Source organism: Ceratotherium simum, chromosome X (genome assembly GCF_057802395.1).
Source record: "Ceratotherium simum simum isolate JZ-2026a chromosome X, ASM5780239v1, whole genome shotgun sequence".
In the NCBI taxonomy this organism is placed as follows: Eukaryota; Metazoa; Chordata; class Mammalia; order Perissodactyla; family Rhinocerotidae; genus Ceratotherium; species Ceratotherium simum.
Window position 1 is genome coordinate 4709985 of NC_141940.1, and position 22298 is coordinate 4732282.

The window sequence follows — 22298 nt, forward strand, 5'->3', positions numbered from 1 at the left end:
CTTAGAAGCTGCATTTTCCTCACCTCCTCATGCCTCCTCAGTGTAAACAAGTGTATAGGTGCTGGGATTCACCCAGCAGAGCCTGAAGGGCTCCTAAAGACTGTGATGGGTAGTGCCCTTCTGGTCCAGATGGGACCACGGAGGCTAGGGAGTGAGCGAATAGCCAAGGGCACCCAGAGTTACTGGGGAAGTTGGGGGCATATCTGCAGCCTGGAACACACAGAAACTGTTCAACTTTACAGTGTATTTCTTTAGCTGTTACAAGACTAACAATGGCGCTCCGCTCTGTGTGTCCCAGGCTTTCCACCATCTCATTTAATTCTTAGGACAACCTTATTGGGTGCAGCCAGAATTTCAACTCTGTCTGTGTGGCTCTAAAGCACACGTTCTCAGCCATTCACCCCCTGGGGTTCCTGGTGATCCCCTGCTCCCTCTGACACTATGGGACTGGAGCTGGCTAACTCCCCAACCTCAAGGAACCCCCGGTTTGCTCCTTTTTCCTCATTAATTATTGAAGTGATACATGAAGTTGTGAGGAATGGAAAATACGGATAAAATGCCTGTACTATGCCACGTAGATAGTGTGTGTTCAACAACTACTAGCTATTTCTGTTAATTCTTCAGCTAGTCAGTGTCATAGAATAAGCACTGCCCTGGAAATTGGGACATTCACTCACTCACTATATATTTTGGTTTTCTAGCCTCAGGATTCAGAGCAATGGATGCAAGTAGCACGGGGAAAGATTTAGGCTCCACCACAGGGAGACCCCCCATACCCACGCTATGGCTCAGGGGGTGGCAGAAGCCACTGGAGGAGAGGTCTCTGGAGGTGCGGGCCCGGCGGGGGGGCACAGGAAGCCTGCCGAAGGGGCACTAGGGGCAGGTGGTAGTAGCCGTTCTCTAAGGAGGATGTGGCCCCGAGCCGCCCGTGCCGAATAATGGCAGGGACAGGCTCGCCCCTGCCGCCCCGTCACTCCGGAGAGCAGCGGCGCTTTCTCTTTGTCCTCGAAAGCTGGCTGTAGAAGCAGCCCTTCTTGAGGGCGTTCACGTGCATTTTGCTGTTCAGGGCACTGTCAGAATCTGGTTTTGCCGTGTCCGAGAGCTGGACTCCGTTTGCGGGGGTTCATGGGAAAGGACTGCAGCACGTTTGTTGATCACTGAGCACGTTTACAGATCGACTCTGCAGATGTGAACTTGCGCTTTCAGTACATTCATCAAAGCCTCGGGAGAGCTGACCCTGTCCCTTCTGCCTCGTCCCCAGGGCCGCGGAGCTCTGGCTCCAGGCCACCCCCCAGCCTGCCTCTCGCCTGCCCCCGCGCCCCCGGCTTCAGGCTCGTTTCCCCGAGACGTGCCACTGTTTGCCAACCGCGGCCAGTTGGCAGCTCCCCTTTTCTTTAATCTCTGGACGGGGTTCCACTAAAGCTTTCTGCAGGGATGGGTTGTGAAAAGCCAGCTCAGCCATGGCGACTGGGGCAAAAGCGCGAGAGCTCCGTCCTGGAGCCGCAGCTGGAGGGGCCCCTAGGCAACAGCCTTTTACCGGGAGGACATCATGTCCAGAAGCGGAAGAGCCCTGTCCAAGGTCACCCGGCTGGCAGAGCGCACCTGGCGTGTGCGCCGCCTCGAGTCCTGCTCCAGGTCGGGAGGAGTCTGGCGCGCCGGCTACTGTGCACTCACTGCTCCGGGGCGCAGGGCACCCCTCTGAGTTTTCCTTCTCCCGGTCGGGGGTGGGAAGTGGCCTGCAGGCAGCGCTCGGGCGCTGGACCCAGCCCAGATGGATGCCCGCGGGCCCCGCCCCCGCGCAGCGGCCCCGACCCGGAGACTGCAGGCTCGCCCCGCCCCTTGCACCGCACTCTCAGCCCAGGCCCACGTCACCTCGCCCCAGCCGGGCGCGCCCCCGGCGACCGCACTCCTGCGCGCTCCTTCCCCGCCCTCCCGGGGCCGCGCTGCGCCCACGCCGGCTCTAGGCGGGGCCCTGCAGTGGCGGCGGGGCTCCTCCTCCTGCCGCTCCTCCCCAGCTTCCGCTTCCGACGCTCTAGCGCTAACTGTACTCTTGTGGGCCCCTCCGCCCTCTCCCAGCCATGGTGGCCTGGCGCTCGGCGTTTGTCATCTGCCTCACTTTCTCCTTGGCCACTCTGGTCCAGAGAGGTAAGGCGGGCAGGGGGCACGCGGGGACCGCGCCCTGTGGGCCCGCGGGGCGGGGGCTCGGCGCCTCGGCGGCCCCGCCCGCGGACCTGCGGCGGAGGCAGAGGGCGGTGGGTTGGGCGTGCGAGCCCCGATCCATGTGGCCGGGGAGGAGGGACCGGGATCCGTCCTAGTGCTGAGCTAGAAACAGCGGGATAGTACCCCCTTAAAATCCTGAACGAGGTGTCACCACAGGTGACAACAGCTGTCCCCAGGAGATTGCCTTTGGGAAAACCTTGAAGAGAGCACTCATTCCCTCGAGCGGGGCTTGTCAAAATGTGTTTCGAGTCCTCCTGCAGAATTACCTGGGGAGCTTACTGGGCACATTCCTGCTCCAGTTTTCAGGATCTCGGTGGGGACGGGATTGGGGAGGGGGACAGGGGACGGCGATGTGTAGGTGTAACTCGCTGCTCAGGTGCTTCTGGTGCCGGCCCTAGTTTTCGAGCTATTGGTGATATTTTGACAAGCAGGAGGAGAGAGAAAATTTGTCGAATCAAGGGAGCAAGTTTCTTAGACCCTTGCTACTCAGAAGTGTGGTCCAGGGACCGCACGCATCACCTGCTAGGAATGCAGCATCTCAGGCCCCGCCCCTGACCTACTGAGTCAAATTCTTCATTTTAATTAGATCTCCGGGTACTTTGCAGACACATTCAAGTTTGAGAAGCATCTCCTTGGAATAAATGCAGTCTGTGGTTAAAAATAGGGTCTCGGACATGTACCGACAGAATCTTCTTACACTTATTTATATCCCATTTCCACATCATTAAAAGGGTTTGAGGAAAACACTGCAATTGAGCACAGAGTTGTGCTCTGAGCTTCCTGACAAAGGCGGCAAACGCAGCTAGTGAAAAACATGAGCTCATCAAAAACAAAACTGTCCTAGTACTGAGTTCATGTTACATATGAAGAACACTGAAAAACAGTAGTCAGGCCAACGGAGTTTTGCCAAAGATGCAGAATGTTGATCCTGTGGGCAGCCCTCCTGGAGTTGATACAAGAGCCCTTCAGCATTCTACAAAAGTGCCCGGCTCTGTTCTAGACATGATGATGCAGCAGTGAACAAAGCTTAGACTCTGTCCTCATGGAGCAGACATCCTGGTGGGGGAAGAAAACAAGCACCGACACAGCTGTCTGTTTAATGGATTGTTAGTCCTATGAAGAAAAATAAAGTTACAGGGTGGCTGAATTTTGGTCTTATTTTTCCCTTTGGGGTTAAGTTTGCATTTTGTTTATGATGCATTTGTGGGAAAACGTATAATCATTTGATTGACTTGCATCTAATGATATGGGAAACTTGAAAGTGGAAGTACAAAAAAGTTAGAAAAATGATACTCCCTTCAAGGCTATCTTCTGAAAGTCTTCCACATGGTTTGCGCGTTGAGAAGGTGAGGAATGTAAATGATTAGGTCTCAGATTTCCACCATCACGCTTTACGATAGGTGATTTAGGAGGTGGGGGTGGCAACTGCAAGCCAATGCAGCCATTTTACAGATGAGGAAACAGAGACACAGAGAGGCAAAGTAACTTGCTTCAGGTGCCAGAGCTAAGATTTGACCTCAGGCTTGTCTGATTCCACAGTCCTTGCTTTTTAAGCACTAGGTATAATGCTTTTACACCTGGAGGCCGCCCTTCTCCTACAGCTTACTGGCCCGGTGGCCTTGGGCAAGTTCTCTGAACCTTGCTTGGTTTCCTCATCTGTGTATAATTCCTAATAACTCACAAAGGTGTCCTGATGGGACCAGGTGTGTGTCACTCTCTGCTGATTTGCCGCCCTGCCATCAGCTACCGTCTCCTGAGTGCTTGCTGTGTGCCAGGCACTTCACAGATATTTTTTTTTCCTGCCCAAAGCCCCAGTACATAGTTCTATATCCTAGTTGTAGGTCCTTCTAGTTGCTGTATGTGGGTCGCCACCTCAGTATGGCTCCATGAGTTGTGAGTAGGTCCACGCCCAGGACCTCAACTGGCGAACCCCGGGCCCCCGAAGCTGAGCTAACCTAACCTAACTGCTGCACCACTGGGCCCGCCCCCACAGATACTGTTTTTAATTGCCCCAACAGTTTTGCTGGTTAGGTATTATCTCTGCCTTTCAGATTAGGGGCCCCTGGTCACATAACTCAGAAGAGATTGAGCCAGGATCCCACACAGATAAGACTGCTACTCAGTGATCTTTTTTATTTTAATTAAGAAAACGAAAGAAGAAGCTTTTGCTTCAAGGTAGGGACCCAGTTTTGTGGATCTTTTGTTCAAAATAAGATGACAGATATGGGTTTTGCATTGGTGGTCTCCTCTGGGGATCTGGGCAGTTACAGCTTCAGAGCTGCTGTGTCCAAATGAAAAAACAAAGCAGGCACTCAGGCACCCACTGGCTCTCCTGGAGCCCTGAAGGGCTGGATGGGGGGGCGCGCTGCCCAGAAGCCACTTTATTCTTGGTCCTGGTCCTCAGTAGTAAGGGGTGACTGAGAAAGCCTGGCAAGCCTCAGAAAGCACACACAACCTGGAAGCATGATTTGTGAAATCCCTCCGGACGCTGGCAAGTTGAAACAGGCTTAGGCCCCCAGGAGTTTAAGAGGGTGGTTAACAAGTCATCCCTGTTCTAATTACGGATGGGTTTGTAGTCCACTGTGTATTTTACTAGTTCTGGAAACTGCTTTGAGGTCAGGCATGGCGCCTGTATGCACCTGCAGAAACGGGAAGCTGTTCTTTTGAGCAGCAGGGAGAAGAATCTAAGTGGTGTGGGTGGGTAGTAATCATAAGGAGGGCTCCATTTCCCAAATGCCTTCCACGCACCAGGCCCTCAGCGCCTCACACACATTTACCCCTCATAACTACCCAGAAAGGTTGGCACTGTGACCCATCTTGTCTCCTGATGTCCATAATGGCCATTTGCATAGAGCCTTGAAAAGCACCTGGGCAGTAACCCATTTCTCAGATGAAAAACATGTGGTCCGGTGAGGTTTAGGACTTTAACTCAGGTGTATCTGAATAAACAAAGCAGGGGTAGTGAACCCAGGTACCTCAAGGGATGGGGCAGGTCAAAGAAATGTAAGAAGTGGCCGAGAATAAGTGTGATGAGCGTGTTGACGAACCGCCAAGTGCCTGCTCCCCTAAAGAGAGGTGGCCCAGCTGACAGAGGGGGAGGGTGAGTGCGGGCTTTGGAGCAAGCCTGCCCAGCGCTACTGCGACCTGGGGCGAGGACCTGGAGTGAGGACCTGGAGCGAGTCACTTAACTGCTCTGTGCCTCGGTTTCCTCCTCTGTAAAATGGGAATGACAACACTGTCCACCTCATGGGGTAGTTAATTAGGATTAAATTAATAGAAATGGATAAAGCACTTAGCATGGCGCTGGGCTCTGAGTGAGCTCGGTGGTAGTAATTATTATTCACATTACCTAAGACTTTCCAAGCCACATTTTAAAAACACTCGCTGCAAACCTTGAAAACATTATGCTAAGTGAAAGGAGCCAGACACAAAAGACCACATATTGTATGATCCCATTTATGTGAAATGTCCAGAGTTGGCAAGTCCATAGAGACAGAAGGCAGATTAGTGGTTGTCAGGGGCTGAGGGAGGGGGGAATGGGGAGTGACTGCTTAATAGGTATGGGGTTTCCTTTTGTGGTGATTATAATGTTCTGGAACTAGATAGAGGTGATGGTGTACTAAGAACCACTGAATTTGTACACTTTAAAAGGATGGTATGTGAATTATATCTCCATTTAAAAAAATTCACTGTAGTCCAAACAGAACAAATGAGGGAGGTGGCAGCACGTGACACCTGGGTTGGGGTTGGTCTGCAGGGCCCTGGGGCTTGGTCGGCAGCGGGGAGAGGACAGCAGAGTGGGCCCCAAATGATGGTGGGGCTGAGATGCCAGGCTTGGATCCAGGCAGAAGCCCTGTGGGCTGACTTGGACTATTGGGTATGAGCCAGACAGGCCACAGGGGCACCTGCAGGGTTAGCCCAGAGCTACGTAACCTCCCCCAACCCCGAGTTTAGGAATGGTCCCTGGGAAGGTGCATCCTGGGTGGGCGGGGGGCAGGGGTGTGCAGATGGGACACAACGATACCTTCCCTTTCCTGGATGGCTCAGGGTCGCCATTATGCACCCCAGACAGTCATTGCACTGCACTGACAGGGTCTGGGGACTGTTGGCCTTTTAGTGTCACCTGTTTTGATTGGTTTTCGGCCCCTTCCTCTCTGTCACAGGTCGCATCGCCATCCCCTCCATCATTTTGGACACCAGGTAACTGAAACGTTTTTGTTAACACACACACCCACACCCCCACCAAGAGTCGGCTGCAGCAGGCACAGAGGAGCGGCCTGCAGCTGCCTCCAGTGGAGATGACCATGCTGAGGATGATGAGGCTGTTGGCTGCTCAGAGGGGAGTCGGGGATGAGCTGGTTTTGGTTCTTATGAGTTCAGATACTTTCCAGGTGCACTGATCTTCCTGTTCTGGGTTCTTCCCCCATGCGGTGGTTGTGCTTTTCCTGCTGCGGGTCCACTCCTGCTCTTTGCACTTAGCACGGATTCCTCTGCTGTTCTCGGTGTGCTTCGGGAGGCCTGGCTGCAAGGTCCTGTCCCCCAACCCGGCCTCGGCTCTCCCTGAGGCTTGCTTACAGGGCCACTGACTGGCCAACCTTGGTTTGCATGTAAAAGCTTAAAGTCATCCTAAACAGGTAACAGAAACAGGTGGGAAAATGTTTCATGCAGGTGGGTATTCCAGATGGAGGTGGGTGGGAAGCTGTGGTAGGCAAAATAATAATAATGGCCCCAAAGATGTCCCCGCCGTAAGCTCTGGAACCTGTGACTGTGTTACCTTACTTAGTAAAGGGAAATTAAGCTAGCAGATAGAATTAAGATTGCTAATCAGCTGACCTTAAAATAAGATTCTCCTGGGTTATCCTGGCCAATTAAAGGACAAGGGTCCTTTAAATATGGAAGAGGGAGGTAGAGGAGTCAGGATCAGAGCAATGTCATATGAGAAAGATTCACCTGGCTGTTGCTGGCTCTGAAGATGGAAAAGGCCATTAGCCAGGGAATGCACACAGTCTCTAGAAGCTGGAAAAGGCAAGGGAATAGACTCTCCCTTTGAGCTTCCATAAGTGGAATGCAGCCCTGCTGATACCTTGATTTTTAGCCCAGTGAGACCCATGTTGGACTTCTGACCTCTAGGACTGTGAGATAAAAAATGTGTGGTTTGTGTGTGTGTATGTGAGGAAGATTGGCCCTGAGCTAACCTCCATGCCCATCTTCCTCTATTTTCTATGTGGGCCGCCTGCCACAGCTTGGCTTGATGAGCAGTGTGTAGGTCCGCACCCAGGATACCAGCCTGCGAACCCCGGGCTGCCAAAGTGGAGTGCAAGAACTTAACCCACTACACCACTGGGCCGGCCCCAAAATGTGTGTTGTTTTAAGCCACTAAATTTGTCATGATTTGTTTCAGCAGCAAGAAGAAACTGATAGAGAAGCTAAGGGGTAGCTATTAGGGTCCTCTTCATTCTTTGATGTTTCTGATGTTTCCTTACATTGTTTCAATTTTGCCATCTTAAATAAATCCCCAATATGCTTTGAGTTCAGGATTTTACAATAAACGTGCAGGAAATTGGATTGCACTCATGTTCTTGGTGTGGCAGTGAACCTTCAGAAGCACCTCTGAGGGCCCTGGAAGGCAGCTGGATTTCTTTTGCTTGTGTTTGATTTTAAACTATTTCACAAGAAGATCGGAGCCTGTGCCTGTAGTGGGGGCCACCGGCTGTCTCCCAAGAGGCCTTTTTCATCTGCCCACTCCACACCCCTGTCCTGATGGCTGCTTGAAGCAGGGGACAGTGGGTTTCTGATTTGTCTGGGCCGCATGCCCCTTTGCTGAGGAGGAGGAGCGTGCTGCCAGTTCGCCTTTCTCATGGCCCTTACCAGTGTCCTGGCTTCAGCTAATTGTGTTGATTCCCTCTCAACACAATTGAGGTGGGTAGGGGAAGAGGACCAGAGCAGGAATGGGCGGGCTTGGACCTCCACCCCAGCTTCAACTAGTTGTGAGCTGTTTTTATTAGTTTCCTGCCTAGGGCTGCTCATAAGATGTCAGAGGGTTCTGCAGCTTTAAAACAAACAAAAACACTTTGAAAACTGTAGTTGAAGACGGCTGTAGTTGAATCCCACAGAGTAGGCCCCCTGCTTAGTGAACATCTGTTTAAAGGAGAGGCTGGACAACAGCTGGTGGCATTGCGAGGTGCTTCTATTTGGAATTATTTTGCAAATTAGAGGTGGTACCCTCGGCAGGAAATATTGTTGCAGTGTGGAATTCATTACCACCAAAATAGTGCCAAGGCACAGACTGGGCTCATTTTAACATTCTTTTATTTTTATTGCTGCTTCAGCTAGCCTGGGATGATGGAATTAACCCAGGGCCTGCATTCCACTGTGGCCCTGCCATTCGCTGGCGACAGTTGCCTTATCTGCACCAAGAGGCTGCTGATCTCTGCTTTCGTGGCCTCACAGAATTTTTGGAGTGGCTAGTTAATTGCTAATGCAAACAGGGGGTGTGTTGTCAAGGTATTAGCAAAGTTAGGCTCCCTAGAGGGGATGAGAATATGAAAGAGACACCCTGCCTAAGAAGTCGCTGAGGAAAGCCTTCGCTACAAAAGCCTTTCCTTGGTCAGAACCACAGAGTGCCCCCGAATCAGTGATCTGGGCTCAGAGTCCGGATGAGCTCACGTCGAAGAACTGCCCCAGGGGCCACTCGAATTGAGTTGCTCTTCATATCCCTTTGGCTTCCTGCAGAGTTCTGGGCTCTCTCTCTTGTAGAACAATCCCTTTTTCACTTTTTCATTCATTTGGCTCTGTCATTCTGGCTCAAAAAATGCAAGATCCAAAGTAGTGCTTAAAAAGAAAGGAACAAACAACCGGGTTTTAACCTTTTATTCATCACAGGCGATACACCGTGTGGGCTTGTAGTTTGGAGTTCCCGTTAATTTCCTCCCAACACTTTGCTTCCCACCTCTCCCCTGAAACTGCTCCCTGCCAGGGTCAGTGATGCCTTCTGTGTTGCTAAATCCAAGGATCACCTGACACCCCGTCACACCTCCCCCTGGAAGCACTTTCTCCCCTCAGCTCCGGGAAAGCCAACACTACTAGTCCTTCCCAGGCGCCTGACCTCCCTTACCTCAGGGCTTGTGGGAGTGCCTCGGGCTTGGTCCTTGGTTGTCTTCTTTACCTGCTCTTGCTTCCCATGTGCTTCCACCAGCCTTGTGGCTTTAAATGAAATCCCGTCTGCATGCTTGTGACTCTTCAGTTATATCCCCAGCCCTGATCTCTCTTTACCTTCAGGCTCCTACATTCACTATCTCGACGTGGGCGTCTGAGGCCCTGTTGGTGGTTAGGTTATTGAAATCCTTCTGGTTTTCCCCACCCACCGACTGAATCCTGGCCCTTCCCCCAGGATCCCCAGACCTCCCCATAATCCAGCAACCAGAGTTCATGCTCTGTCCAGCTGTGTTAGATTATTTTGACTATTACCACTGCTAACAGGCATCTCAAAAGGACCCTGTACAAACCTGAGCTTCTGTTGATTCCCTCTAAACCTGTTCCTCCCACCTGAGTAACATGCAACCCCATCCTGCTGGTGGCTCTGGCTGCTACTCCAGGGCACTCTTTGCCTCATGGCCCATATCTGATCTGTCAGCCAACCATGCTGTGCCCACTCTCAGAATCATTCAGACTCCCACCTCTTCTCACCTCCTCCCTTGCTACCTCCCTTGGCTTGGCCACCATCCCCTCTCATTGGAGCCCCTGCAGTGACCTCCCAACTGGTGTCCCAGAGTCCACTCCTGCTCCCTACAGTCCAGTCTCCACACAGCAGCCAGACTATCTTTTAGAAACCTAAATCATCATGTCCCTCTGCTCAGAACCTTCCAGTGGCTTCCAGTTGTAATGAAGATCAAACCATTACCTGTGGCCTACAAGCTGAAGCAGAATGGGGCCTACTCATCCTCTGACCTCAGTTCCCACCTCTGCCCACAGCTGGCCTCCAATATGCTAAGCACTCCCCTGCCTTGGGGACCTTAGCATTTGCCCTCTCTTCTGGTAGGTGTTCCTCCACCACATAGATGCATGTCCTCTCCCTCACTTCTCAGATGCCCCACCTTAGGCCAGCCCCTGACCACCCTACTGAAATAGTACCCCAAATACCCTTCCACCCCAGCCTGCTTGGAGTTTTCTTTAAAGCCTCATACCCAGATATTATCAAGCCACCTGTTTCCTTGCGTACTGTCTGTCTCTGCCACTAGACTTCAGGCTCCATGAGGGCAGGGACTTTGTTTTTGTCTGCTTTGTCACCAGTGTCTAGAACAATACCTGGCACAGGGACTCAGCAGGAAATGGATGGCACAGTTGGATGCAGTAATTGAACATCTAATTAAAGAACGTCTAATTACAAGACATGGGTAGGGTTAAGGGAGGCCGACCAGAGTGGTGAAGCCCCCTGGGTGATGAAGCAATGTGGGGAGTGTTGACCACAGGCCTTCAAGGGGAGGAGGGGTCCTGGAATCCAGAGTAGCTAAAGTTGTGGCAGAGGGCCAGGCCGCTGTAGAGGGAGCTGTGGCAGCCCGGAGGGCGGGAGCCGGGAGAATAATCGCTGCAAGGATTCCCACCGTCCAGTCTTTTGCTTCTGCCTCTCATGGCTAAACCCGTGGATCCCAAACTGTGCACCCAGGCACCCCGGGGCACTGTAGCCAACCTACAGTGGCAGTGAACTCATGCTTGTGCCATGGATATTTTGAATTTTCGAGGAAAATGCAGTGATGTCTGTCAGATACCATGCAAACTACTACTATTGGTTGGAACTAACTACCTAATAAACAGAACTGCTAGATATTTCCTTTGGTCTAGGGGTGCTGTGAAAAAACCACAGATGGCAGCCATGCACCTGCCCTCAAGGAACTTACAGTCAGGACAGACCTGGAGGCAACTATACATGGTGACCGTCACATGTCATAAAAGAAGCACTAGGATTCCATTGTTGCTGAAATGCTGTCTGCTTAGAAAACCCTCGCCCACTTTCTCCCCATGTTGAAAGCTGTAAGCTCCTTGAGGGCAGGTGCATGCTTTATTCTGCTCTGTTTTGCCCACAGTGCCCCACATGGGTCCTGGATCATTCATTCACAAGCAGATATGTACTGAGCACTGGGCCTGCCATGTCCTCAGATCTACTAGTATGGGCTACATCAGTGGCCTCCCTTACCCTCTGACTTCTGGTTGGGTTCAGCCTATAGGTTGCCTTAATGTCCCAGTGTGTTTTTCACCTTGAGCAGTGGGATATGTCATACTTTGCTTGTCTGTCCATCAGCTGATGGCCGTTTCACTGGTTTCTACCCCTTGGCCGTTGAGCATAGTGCTGCTACGAACATTTGTGTACAAGTCTTTGTTCGAACACTCGTTTTCTGTTCTGTGTTGTATATGCCTAGTACACGGCCTTTTATGACCTAGCCTCGGATGCCATGCAGTATCATTTTCACTGCATTCTGTAGGCTATGATCACTTAAGGATAGTCCAGATTCAAGGCGAGGACATATATCCCACTTCTCATTGGAAGAATGTCAAAGAATTTTTAGCCACGATTTAAAGTTGCCACACAAATCCACTGAGATTTCAAGATCCATGTGAAATTCTGCATCCTCTTAGAGGTGTTAACTGCCTGTAGCTCTCTCATGATGCATACTTCTCTGGTTCTTTATGAAATAATCGCCCCTATATGTGTTTGTTATTGTTATGGTTGTAGCTTATCTCCATGTCTGCCTCTTGCCTTGATGCTATGCTGCAGTCATCAGCTGTCGGGTTGTCTCTCCAATGAAGAGGACCAACTGGCTGGCTCTGAGGGTCCTTCCAGCACTTATGTTTTATGAGCTTGATCTGGCCTTATTTGCACAGGCTTTCACCATGAGGGGAAGCCTCCTCTAGAGAAGACAGTGCCCAACATGTAGCTGCCTTGGAGGCGCTTGCAGAGCATGGGTCTCAAGGGCTTTTGATTACCCCCATCAAGGTAGGGAAGCCTGGGGATTTGCCTGTCTCCACCTCCAACTGTTTCTACCTAGAGAAGCGTCATGGAGAGTTGAGCACTTTCTGTCCTGGGTAGAGGTTGTTGGGCAGTTTGTCAGCCATGGCACTATTGCATTAGAAGTGAGGTAATTTGTCAGGAGAGGGCTGTCCTGTGCATTGTAGCATATACCACAGCAGCATCCCCGGCTTCTACTCACTAGACGCCAGTAGCACCCCTTCCCAAGTCTTGCCAACCCAAAATGACTCCAGACATTGCCCTGTGTCCCCTGGGGGCAGAACCGCCCCTGGTTGAGACCCACTGCTGTAGAGACAGACATATTCTTTGTAATTCCACTCTCCATTTTCAGCATTTCTTGTGAGTCACTAAAGTTTTCTGTCATTGTCACATTGCCTCAGGATGGACGTGTTACAGTAAATCAGATCACAGCCAATCTCTGTGGATTGGTATCAGCTCGAGCTGACTCAAGGCTCCTTGGCAAGCTTTGAGCTCATCCTAGTTAGATCAGGTGCATCACGAATCTCTAGGGAGTTCTCTTCTGCATAGATTTCCACAGATGGCTCGTCCCATCTATTTTGTGTTGATCTGTATTAGTTTCACTTTTAGTTGGTGACCTTGTCTTTTTTAATACATTTTGTGGTTTTCTGAGAATCAACCAGTGAAAACGAATAAATAGAAAAATGAGCCAAAGACTTGACTAGGCAATTCATAAAAGAAGAAATCAAATTGGACAACAACCATATGAAAAGATGTTCAACCTCATTAGTAATTGGTAAGATGCAAATTAAACTATAATAAGATAAAATTACATACCCTCCAGTAGGCTAACGGTTATAATAAAGTCTGACAATACCAGGTTTTTACATGGGCACAAGAGTAATATGTGTTTTTTTTAGTAAACTTGGAAATTGCAGAAAAGTATAGAGAAAATGCAAACCCTATAACCCAGGATTAACCACTCTTAACATTTTGGAATACCATATTTCAATATTTTTTTCTCTGCAGAAATACATATTTCACATTATTGGTATCGAACTATGTATATAGCTTTTGCCCTTTATTATGAAATATAATATAGATACAGAAAAGTGTGCAAAGCCTTTAATGAATAAGTATAAAGTGAAAATCAGTGTCATCACTAGTCAGGTTGAGAAATAGAATGTTGACAACACCCCTGTAGACCTCCGTGTGCTCTTCCTGATCACAGCCCCTCCTTCCCCTCCAGAGGTGACCACTAGCCTGATTTTTGTGCAGTCATCTTCTTATTTTTTACTTCTACCACCTATGTAGGTGGCCCTAAATAATATAGTTTCATTTGGCTTGTCTTTTAACCTTGTAGAAATGGAATCACATTGTATGTAGGCTTTTGTGTTTTGCCTCTTTACTTCAACATAGCTAATGATCTGTTGTGTGTATTTGTAATTCATTCATTTTCATTGCTATGTATTATACCACTGTTTGAATATACCACAAGTTGTTTTTTTAACCCATTCTCTTATTCATGGACATTTGCGTAGTTTCCAGTTTTTGACCATTTCAAGCGGTGCTACCATGAGCATTCTTATGTAGATGTCCACAAGTTTCTCTGGGGCAGCGGTCCTAAAACTGTGGTCTGGGGACCCTTGGATGGCCCTTGAGACCTTGTCAGGGTGTCCATGAGGTCCAGCTATTTTCATGATAACACTACGATGTTCACTGCCTTTTGCACTCTCCTTTTCTCACGAGTGTACGGTGGAGTTTTCCAGAATTGATGTGATGTGTGTAATCATAGCTCTGATGGCTAATGGAATGTGTGCTTGTATCTTCTTGTGTTTTAAAACTTTCTCAGATTTAATTTCTAACATGATAAATATCAATGGATATAAGTCACATAAGCACAAACTCTCTGAGATTCTCAATCATTTTTGCGTATATAGAGTCTGAAGGCCAAAAAGTTTGAAAATTGCTCTTCTAGGGTTTACCTAGGAGGGGAGTCTCTGGGTTATACAGTATTTGTAACTTCAATCTTAAAGGTCATGCCACACTGTCTTCCCAAGTGGTTGTACCAGTTCATCTTCCTATCAGGAGTATATAAAAGTTTCTGTTGTGCCACGGCCTCACCAACCCTTGGTGTTGTCAGACTTTAGTATTTTTTAGCTACTGGTGGGCTTATGATTTTATATTATTATGGTTTGATTTGCATCTCTCTGCTTACTTATGAGGTTGAACATCTTTCCATATGTTTATTGTTCAATTTGATTTCTTCTTTTATGAATTGCCTGGAGTCTTGGCTCATTTTTCTATTTATATTCTTTTTCTATGGTTCTTTCTATGGTTCTCACAATGCTTTATTTCCTTATGTGCATGGTTATTTTGGGCTGTGTACTGCTCATTGTCCTTGACATATACATGTGGGGATTCTTTGACATCTACGATAAATGTGCCTTCTGCCAGAGATTTCTTTGATTTTGTCAGGCACGTTGGGATGTTATTAACCTAGGACAAGTTCCTAACCTTTCCCCTTGTTTCCCCAGCACTGAGACAGACTTCCTTGCAGTCCTATGGAGGCTGAATTGGGGAGGGGCAAGTTTGTTTCTGAGTCACCCTTACCCCAAGGGTGTAGCCCTTTGGGGGTCCCAGTTTAATGATGGAAGAATTTTCTATTAGATTACTTAATTTAGGTGGCCATGGGCCTGGACTTCAGTCCATTTTGCCTGCCTTTGAAAGTTGCCAAAACCACAAAGTTTGTCCAGATTAGCAAAAACCTTCAGGGCAGACAGCTGGGTGTGCATGGGCTCCTACCTCTCTGGATTTCCTGCTGTCTCTTAGGTTTTGTCATGCTTGTTTTCACCATCTTGTCAGTTCTTCAGTGCTTTTAAGGTGATGTTTTTAAAATCAACCATTTTAGTTGTTTTTAATTGGAAGGTTAGTCCACATAATCTATCCTGCCGTTACTAGAAACACAAGTTGATATATATATCTTTATCCTGTTTATCTATGTAACCTTGTATTGTATTTTCTTAAGTAAAATTGTTTTGAATATGATTTTTTATGGATATTGAGGTGGACTCGAGGTCTTTGCTGTTATAAATTACATTTAAATAAGTATCTTTGCACATAATATTTGGCTGAGGATAATGGTACCTAATTACAGGGTGGCTGGGAGAGGTGGGAGAGAGAAGGTCTGAACCTTAGTCAATGCTCAATTCATGTCGTGTTGTTACTGTTATTATCACATATGCACATGGGGGCCAAGGGGGCATGTAGAGTAGTCCTGCCTGATGGCCTCAGTCTTCTGTGGAGAGGGAGACAAGTTATTGTGCTGAGAGTGTAGGGAGCCAGCTAGAGGGTTAAGGTTGGAAGGAGTAACATTGGGGGACAAGGGAAGCTGATTAAGGAAATGTGGATTGCCAAGGCATCCTGAGGGCCTGGCTCAAGTCACACACCCTGAGCTGGCTGCTGTACCAATGCCAATCAGCACAGGGATGCAAGACCTGCTACTGCAACGTGGCATGACCCCAGAATGCAGCAAGGCTGGTGGCGTGGTTGCCTAGCACAGTCAGCTCCCTCCAGGAAGCATTAAGTGCTGCTTGTGTGCAGGCGCCCTGCTTGGTGCTAGGCCAGGGGAGGTGACTCAGGCACTGGCCTTGTTTCAAGGAGCTCCCAGTGTAGTGGGGGTAGAGAATGGGTTCTCCTCTTAATGTTGCGGATTGGTAGGAGGAGAGGGCCGAACGTCGTGACAAGGATTGCTGGTGCTGGCTCGAGTCTCTGCCATGACCTAGCTGGGACTGCGCCAAGTGGGAAAGGAGGAGGAGTCACTCAATGGCCCCAAGGAGAAAAGGAAGGGATGGCAAAGGGCTGCTGGGCAGGCTCTGCAGGTCTGCTGGGACAGGAGGTCTAGCCAGGATTGGGAAGATAGGGCCGAGACCAGAAAGTAGGATTTCTAAGGTGGTGCAGTTTCTTGTCTAGAGTGGGAATGGATTACCTTTAGCAAAGTGAGGTGAGTGAAGGATGTTGGAGATGAGGGAGGAGGTAAAGGGGTTTAAGGCATGATCTGGAGGATACCCAGGCCACAGATGTTAGCATAGGCCAGGTTGACTTGGGGTAGAGAGAGAACTCAGCCACTGCCAGGCAGTTCCACCTTGTTCAATGACTAGGAGGGAATACGCTGGAAGTCAGGAGAGGACAGCCTCAAGGAAAGGGGCAGCAGCCTGGTGTCTGCAGCCTCAAAAGAGGAGGGAGGGCTGTCTGAGAGTGAGGGTGGGTTTCTTGGAGGGCCCTGATCTTCCCTCTATAGGAGGAAACAGAAGCAGAAAGTCATAAAGGGACTTGACCCTGGTCACAGATGGGACCTTTATATCCACTGCCTCTGAACTTCAGAAGCCTTTCTGTAGCAGCTTGATTTCCCTTCACCTCCCACATGTTAAAACAGTTCTATTTTCACATACCATACAATTTACCCCCTTAAAGTGCACAATTCAGTGATTTTTAGGATATTCATAGAGTTGAGCAACCATCTCCACTATCAGATTTTGGAACATTTTTATCAACCCAAAAAGAAGCCCCATAACCTTTAGCAGTTCCTCTTTATCCGCCCCCCCACCCCGAGCCCCTGGCAATCACCAATCTGCTTTCTGTCTCTCTGGATTTGCCCATTCTGGACATTCCGTATAAATGGAATCTCACAATCTGTGGCCTTTTGTGTCTGGCTTCTTTCACTTAACATAATGTTTTCAAGGTTCATCCATGTTGTAGCATATATCAGTACTTCATGCCATTTTATGGCCAAATAGTATTCCATTATATGGGTATAACACATTCCATTTATCCATTCATCAGTTGATGGACATTTAGATTGTTTCCACTTTTTGGCTACTGTCAATAATGCTTCTGTGAACATTTGTGTAAAGGTTTTTGTGTGGACTTAATTTTTCAATCGTCTTGGGTGAAATTGTTAGGTCATATGGTAGGTAATTCTGTATTTAACTTTTTAAGGAACTGGAAGGCTATCTTACAAAGCTGCTGCATCATTTTACATCCCACCAGCAGTATACGAGGGCTCCATTTTCTCCACATTCTCACCAATACTTATTTTCTGGTTTTGAGTGTGTTTTCTTTTTATCGTTGTTTTGAGAAAAACATCCTAATGAGTGTGAGGTAGTATCTTGTAGTGGTTTTGATTTACATTTCCCTAATGACTAATGAAGTTGAGCATCCTTTCATGTGCTTATTGTATTATGTTCTTGAGTGAAAGTCTGTCCATTGTGAAGGGCGCTAAAATGGGAACCAGGAAGCCTGGAGCTAACCCTCACCCTGCCCTGACTTACAGTGGGTGCTTCATGTTCTTGTTAGATTTATTTATTCCAAGCTACTTTATGGTATATTGTTCCTGTTATCAATGCATCTTACCATCCCCATCCTCCTACTTGACAGCAGGGACCCTGTTAATCAAATCCATCACTTATTGTCTGTGTCTTCATTCATCACCCTCTCCCTTTCCTTGGTTCTTTTCACTCATCTAAAAAACATGCTCAAGTTTTCCTTCATCCTGCAACATCCTCCTTCCTCTGCCTCCCTTCTTTTTTTTGGCTGAGGAAGATTCTCCTTGAGCTAACATCTGTGCCAATCTTCCTCTATTTTATATGTGGGTTGCTGCCTCAGCATGGCTGACGAGTGGTGTAGGTCTGCACCCGGGATCCAAACCCACAAACCTGGGCCAATGAAGCAGAGTGTGCTGAACTTAACCACTAGGCCATGGGGCTGGCCCCTTCTCTGCCTCCCTTTTAAGCTAATACCCTATCTCCCTCCTTCTTTAAATCTCCACTCCCTGCCCTTCTTCATATCCCTTTATTTTCTCAAACTGGAGTGTGGCTTCTGTCATTTGCCTCACTGGTCTACTGAAAGGTTTCACTAAGGCCACCAGGGTTATTGCATTTTTTAAGTTGATTATTGAAGTAGCAGGTCCCAAATCATTGACACTGGTGACCTCTGTGGAGTGTGGAATTGGAAGGAAGGGGGTGACTCTTCCTTCCCAGGAAGAGTTATTTGGGAAGATGCATACATAGAGCCTCTTGAATTAGTTTAGTAGAGAGTAGGCAATGGAAATAGTGAGGCATAGAACTGGTAACTTAGAATTGGTGGCAGGAAAGGTCTAGACTAGTGACACTTAAATAGTGGGCCCCAGAGGCCTTTAAATTGACATTGCATTGTGTTTTCTGTAAATACAATGAATGTGCTACAATTAAAAGATGTATGTAGATATTGCTCTGATTTAAAAAAATTGCAGAAAATTTAGTATCTGATAGGGCAGGCATTTCTTAAATTACTCTTCTTTTTCTGAAGTTTCCGATTTCCTCATGCATTTCATCTATGTATACTTTAGGGTCAAACTTTTATTTATTTATTTTTTTTTGTGTGAGGAAGATTAGCCCTGAGCTAACATCTGTTGCCAATCCTCCTGTTTTTGCTGAGGAAGATTGGCCCTGAACTAACATCCATGCCCATCTTCCTCTACTTTATATGTGGGACACCTGCCACAGTATGGTTTGATAAGCGGTACATAGGTCCGCCCCCGGGATGCGAACCTGCGAACCCCGGGCCGCCAAAGTGGAGTGTGTGAACTCAACCACTACACGACCTGGCTGGCCCCAGGGTCAAAATTTCAAGTTAAGAAAAGTAAGTCCATTGGGATTTTGATTGGAATTGCATTGACTAGCTGGTTGATTTTTAAGAGAGCTTTTTTTTTTCAGTATTAAATTTTCCCATTCAAACTCACAGTTTCTCTCTCTATTTAGTTCTGTGTTCTTTTGCGTTTTATAACTATCTTCATGTTCAAACTTCACATTTCTTGTTAGACTTATTTCCAAGTAGTTTATAGTATATATTCCTGTTTTAAATGGGATATTTTTTCCCATTAAATTTTCTAAGTGATGATTGTTGGTGTCTGAGAAAGCTACTGATTTTTGTATATATATGTTTTTTTACCAACCACCTTATTGAGCAATACATTTTTCTCCTAGTTTTTCACTTGATTCTCTTGGCATTTCGAGGCATATTATCATATCACGTGCAAATAGTGCTTGCTTTGCCTCTTCTTTTCCTGTATTTTTTTCCTTTGTTATCTTGTATCTGATTCTACTGGCTTGCACACCCAGGACTGTGTTAAATAACAGTGGTTCTAAGATGCCTCCTTGCATGTTCATGACTTTGGTTTGTGATATATAATTTTATCATGTTAAGGATAAATTCTCCTATTTTACTAAGGATTTGGATTTAAAAATCAGAATTAGAATTTTTGAGGTTTGCAATCATTCTCCTGTGGATTTCGAGCCTGATTGATTCTTTTAGAGGGAGTGTTCATAGACAGCTTTCCCATTTTTCCTCATGGCGTTTGCTGTATTTAGGTTTTCTCTTCTTGAAGAATTTTTGAAAATTTATATAGTTTTATAATAATATCCATTTAATCCAGTTGACTATAAGCTCCATAAAGGCAGGATATTTGGTCTGTCTTGTTCACTGTGGTATATGCAGGACCTAGAACAAGGCAGGGCACATAGTAAGCACTTATAACTATTTGTCAAGTGAATGAAAGAGGGAATCGATGAATAAAGCCAGATTTTTGCATTCATGAGCAAGAGTTGTAAAAGCTTTGTCTTATTATTTTGATTTCCTTTGTATTAGTAGTTACTTCTCCTTTCTCACTCCTAATTTGTGTATCAGTTCTTTTCTCATTTTTTTTCTTGATTAGGTTAGTGAGTGATTTATCTCTTTTGGTGATTTTTTTTAAAAGAAACCTAGGCGGAAGGAACAAGTCACCTATTAGGGGAAAAGAAGTCAGGTTCACCCTGACCCTATTTGATGCCAGAAGACGTCAGGGAAGTACCTTGACATAGCTTTGAGGGGAAAAGTCTGTGATCCAAGTTGCCATCCTTACGGAGAGGCAGCACAAAGACATTCTGAAAAATGTAAGGCTTCCTGTACATGAATGTTGACAGCAGCTTCATTGTAATTACCCAACACTGGAATCAGCTCACATGTCCTTTGATGAGTGAATACATAAACTGTGGTACATTCACCCCATGGAATACTACTCAGCAATAAAAAGGAACACACTAGGGATACACATAACAACCTGGATGAATCTCAGATGCATAATACCGTGTGAAAGAAGCCAGTGTGAAAAGAATGCATACTGCATTATTCCATTTCTATGACATTCTTGAAGTAACCTCATTATAGAGATAGAGAACAGATTAGTGATTGTCAGGGGTTAGGGGCAGGTGAGGGGGAAGAGGGAAGGTGAGAGACAGGTGGGTATGGTTATAAAAGGGCAGCATGAGGGATCTTTGTGGCCATAGAACTGTTCTTGATCTTGACTGTGGTGGTGGTTGCACAAATCTACACATGTGATAACATTGTGAAGAACTTAATAAACACACACAGATGAGTGCAAGTAAAACCAGGGAAACCTGAGTAAGATGGGTGGGTTGTGTCAATATCGATATTCTGATGGTGATAGTATACTATGATGTTGTGTAATGTGACCTTTGGGGGAAACTGGGCAAAGTGTACAAGGGATCTCTTTGTATGATTTCTTATAACTGTATGTGAATCTATAATTGTTTCAATAAAAATTTCAATTAAAAATGTAATGCTTTTGAAACTACATGTCACTCAGGAACCCTCCTGGAGATATCTACTTAATAACATAAAATAGTCAAGCAAGATGTGATTCAAAATAATGATTCAGAGAAGTGGGGGCCAAGGGAGGGAAGAGTTGTCAGTGAACAGTGAGGCGTTTCGACAGATCTCAGGATGGTGGATCAGATAGAGAGAGGTTTCTGGCAGGAAGCCCTGAAGCCAGAACTCAGAGCCACTTGGATTGTGGGGATTTCGATTGGGTGGGTGGGGGGGCAATAAGAGCTGGAATCATAGGAACAGGTGGATCACTCCAGGAGAGTGGGGGAACATGAAAGATAGCTAGCAACCTGGGGAACACCAAACTCGAAGGGCTAGACAGAGTAGAATCAGCAAAGGGGAATGAGAAGCGAAAGAGGTCAAGAGCCAGTGGAGGAAACTGTCATGGAGCTTCAGGACAAAGTGTTTCAAGGAAGGTTGCTCAGTGGTGTCAAATCCAGTGGAGGAGTCAGAAGAACATGTCCTCAAGTCCCCTATGTGCAAACCTGGACATGGCATTTCTCCCCAAGGTGGCTTCTCCTCCTGTGCCCCTAGCTTGGTGGATGGTGTCACCATTCTAGCCCGTATGCCAAGGGACGCATGTAGGTCATCCTCACACCCCTGTAGCCCCTCTTAACTATCCCCACTGCCCCTCTCAATCTGGCCTCCCTCATCTGCCTGCCTTTTCTTCTCTGGCCATTCCCTGTTGCATATTCTGAGCCAGCCCTCCCAATTTCTCCCTCCTCACTGGTGTTTCCCTGCTCTTGGAGAATGGCGGGCTCCTGCTCCTCTAAGGCTCGACCCATTTCCTCTGCTCCCAGGGAATGTCTGCTCACCTTTCCGAACCTAGCTTAGCTGCCACCGACTCCCTGAAGCCTGCCGGGCAGAGCTAGTGACTGACTGCTGCTGTGAGTACATAGCACCTGACACACCAAGGTATCGTAACTTCATTTGTTTCAGTGCTTCTGCTACTGCACTGAGGTCAAGAACACTACTTTTATCATCTTTCTCTCTCCCCCAGTCCCGGGTACCTGGTAGGTCTCCAGTGTTTGGTGACTAAATAGTCCTGTGCTAACTTTCTGATTCTGTAATCCTATGAAATCATTCACTGAAGGATTTCTTTTAAATGAAAGCTCTTTAGTCATTGAGAATAGGATTGGATTTGCAGAAATTTGAATCACTAGCAGCAGGATCGGAACACTTCTGTTGTGTTCAAGCGAGACACAGTGGCACCTGGAAGTACACCCTGTTTCGTGTTTGGGCAGTCAGGCTCAGACCCTGGTTAGAGGCCAGGTGTATTTATAGTGAACAAGACGACTGCGCTACCTCTCATCCTCCTCATGCCCTGGGCACTTGTTTACTTCCCGCCCCTCCTCCACGCCCTGTTATGCACGCCAGCCTGGTTTTAGATAGGGGCAGG

At 47.4% G+C, this 22298-nt stretch overlaps 1 protein-coding gene across 1 annotated transcript in view; it reads left to right on the plus strand.

The window, feature by feature from the left end:
- The first annotated feature begins 2012 nt into the window (after positions 1-2012).
- CD99L2 (CD99 molecule like 2) overlaps positions 2013-22298 on the plus strand; it is a 99601-nt gene continuing 79315 nt past the window's right edge. The window contains exon 1 of the mRNA XM_087427537.1: positions 2013-2145. Coding sequence (XP_087283663.1) covers positions 2079-2145 — 67 coding nt within the window. The 5' untranslated portion in view covers positions 2013-2078. The remainder of the gene's footprint in view (positions 2146-22298) is intronic.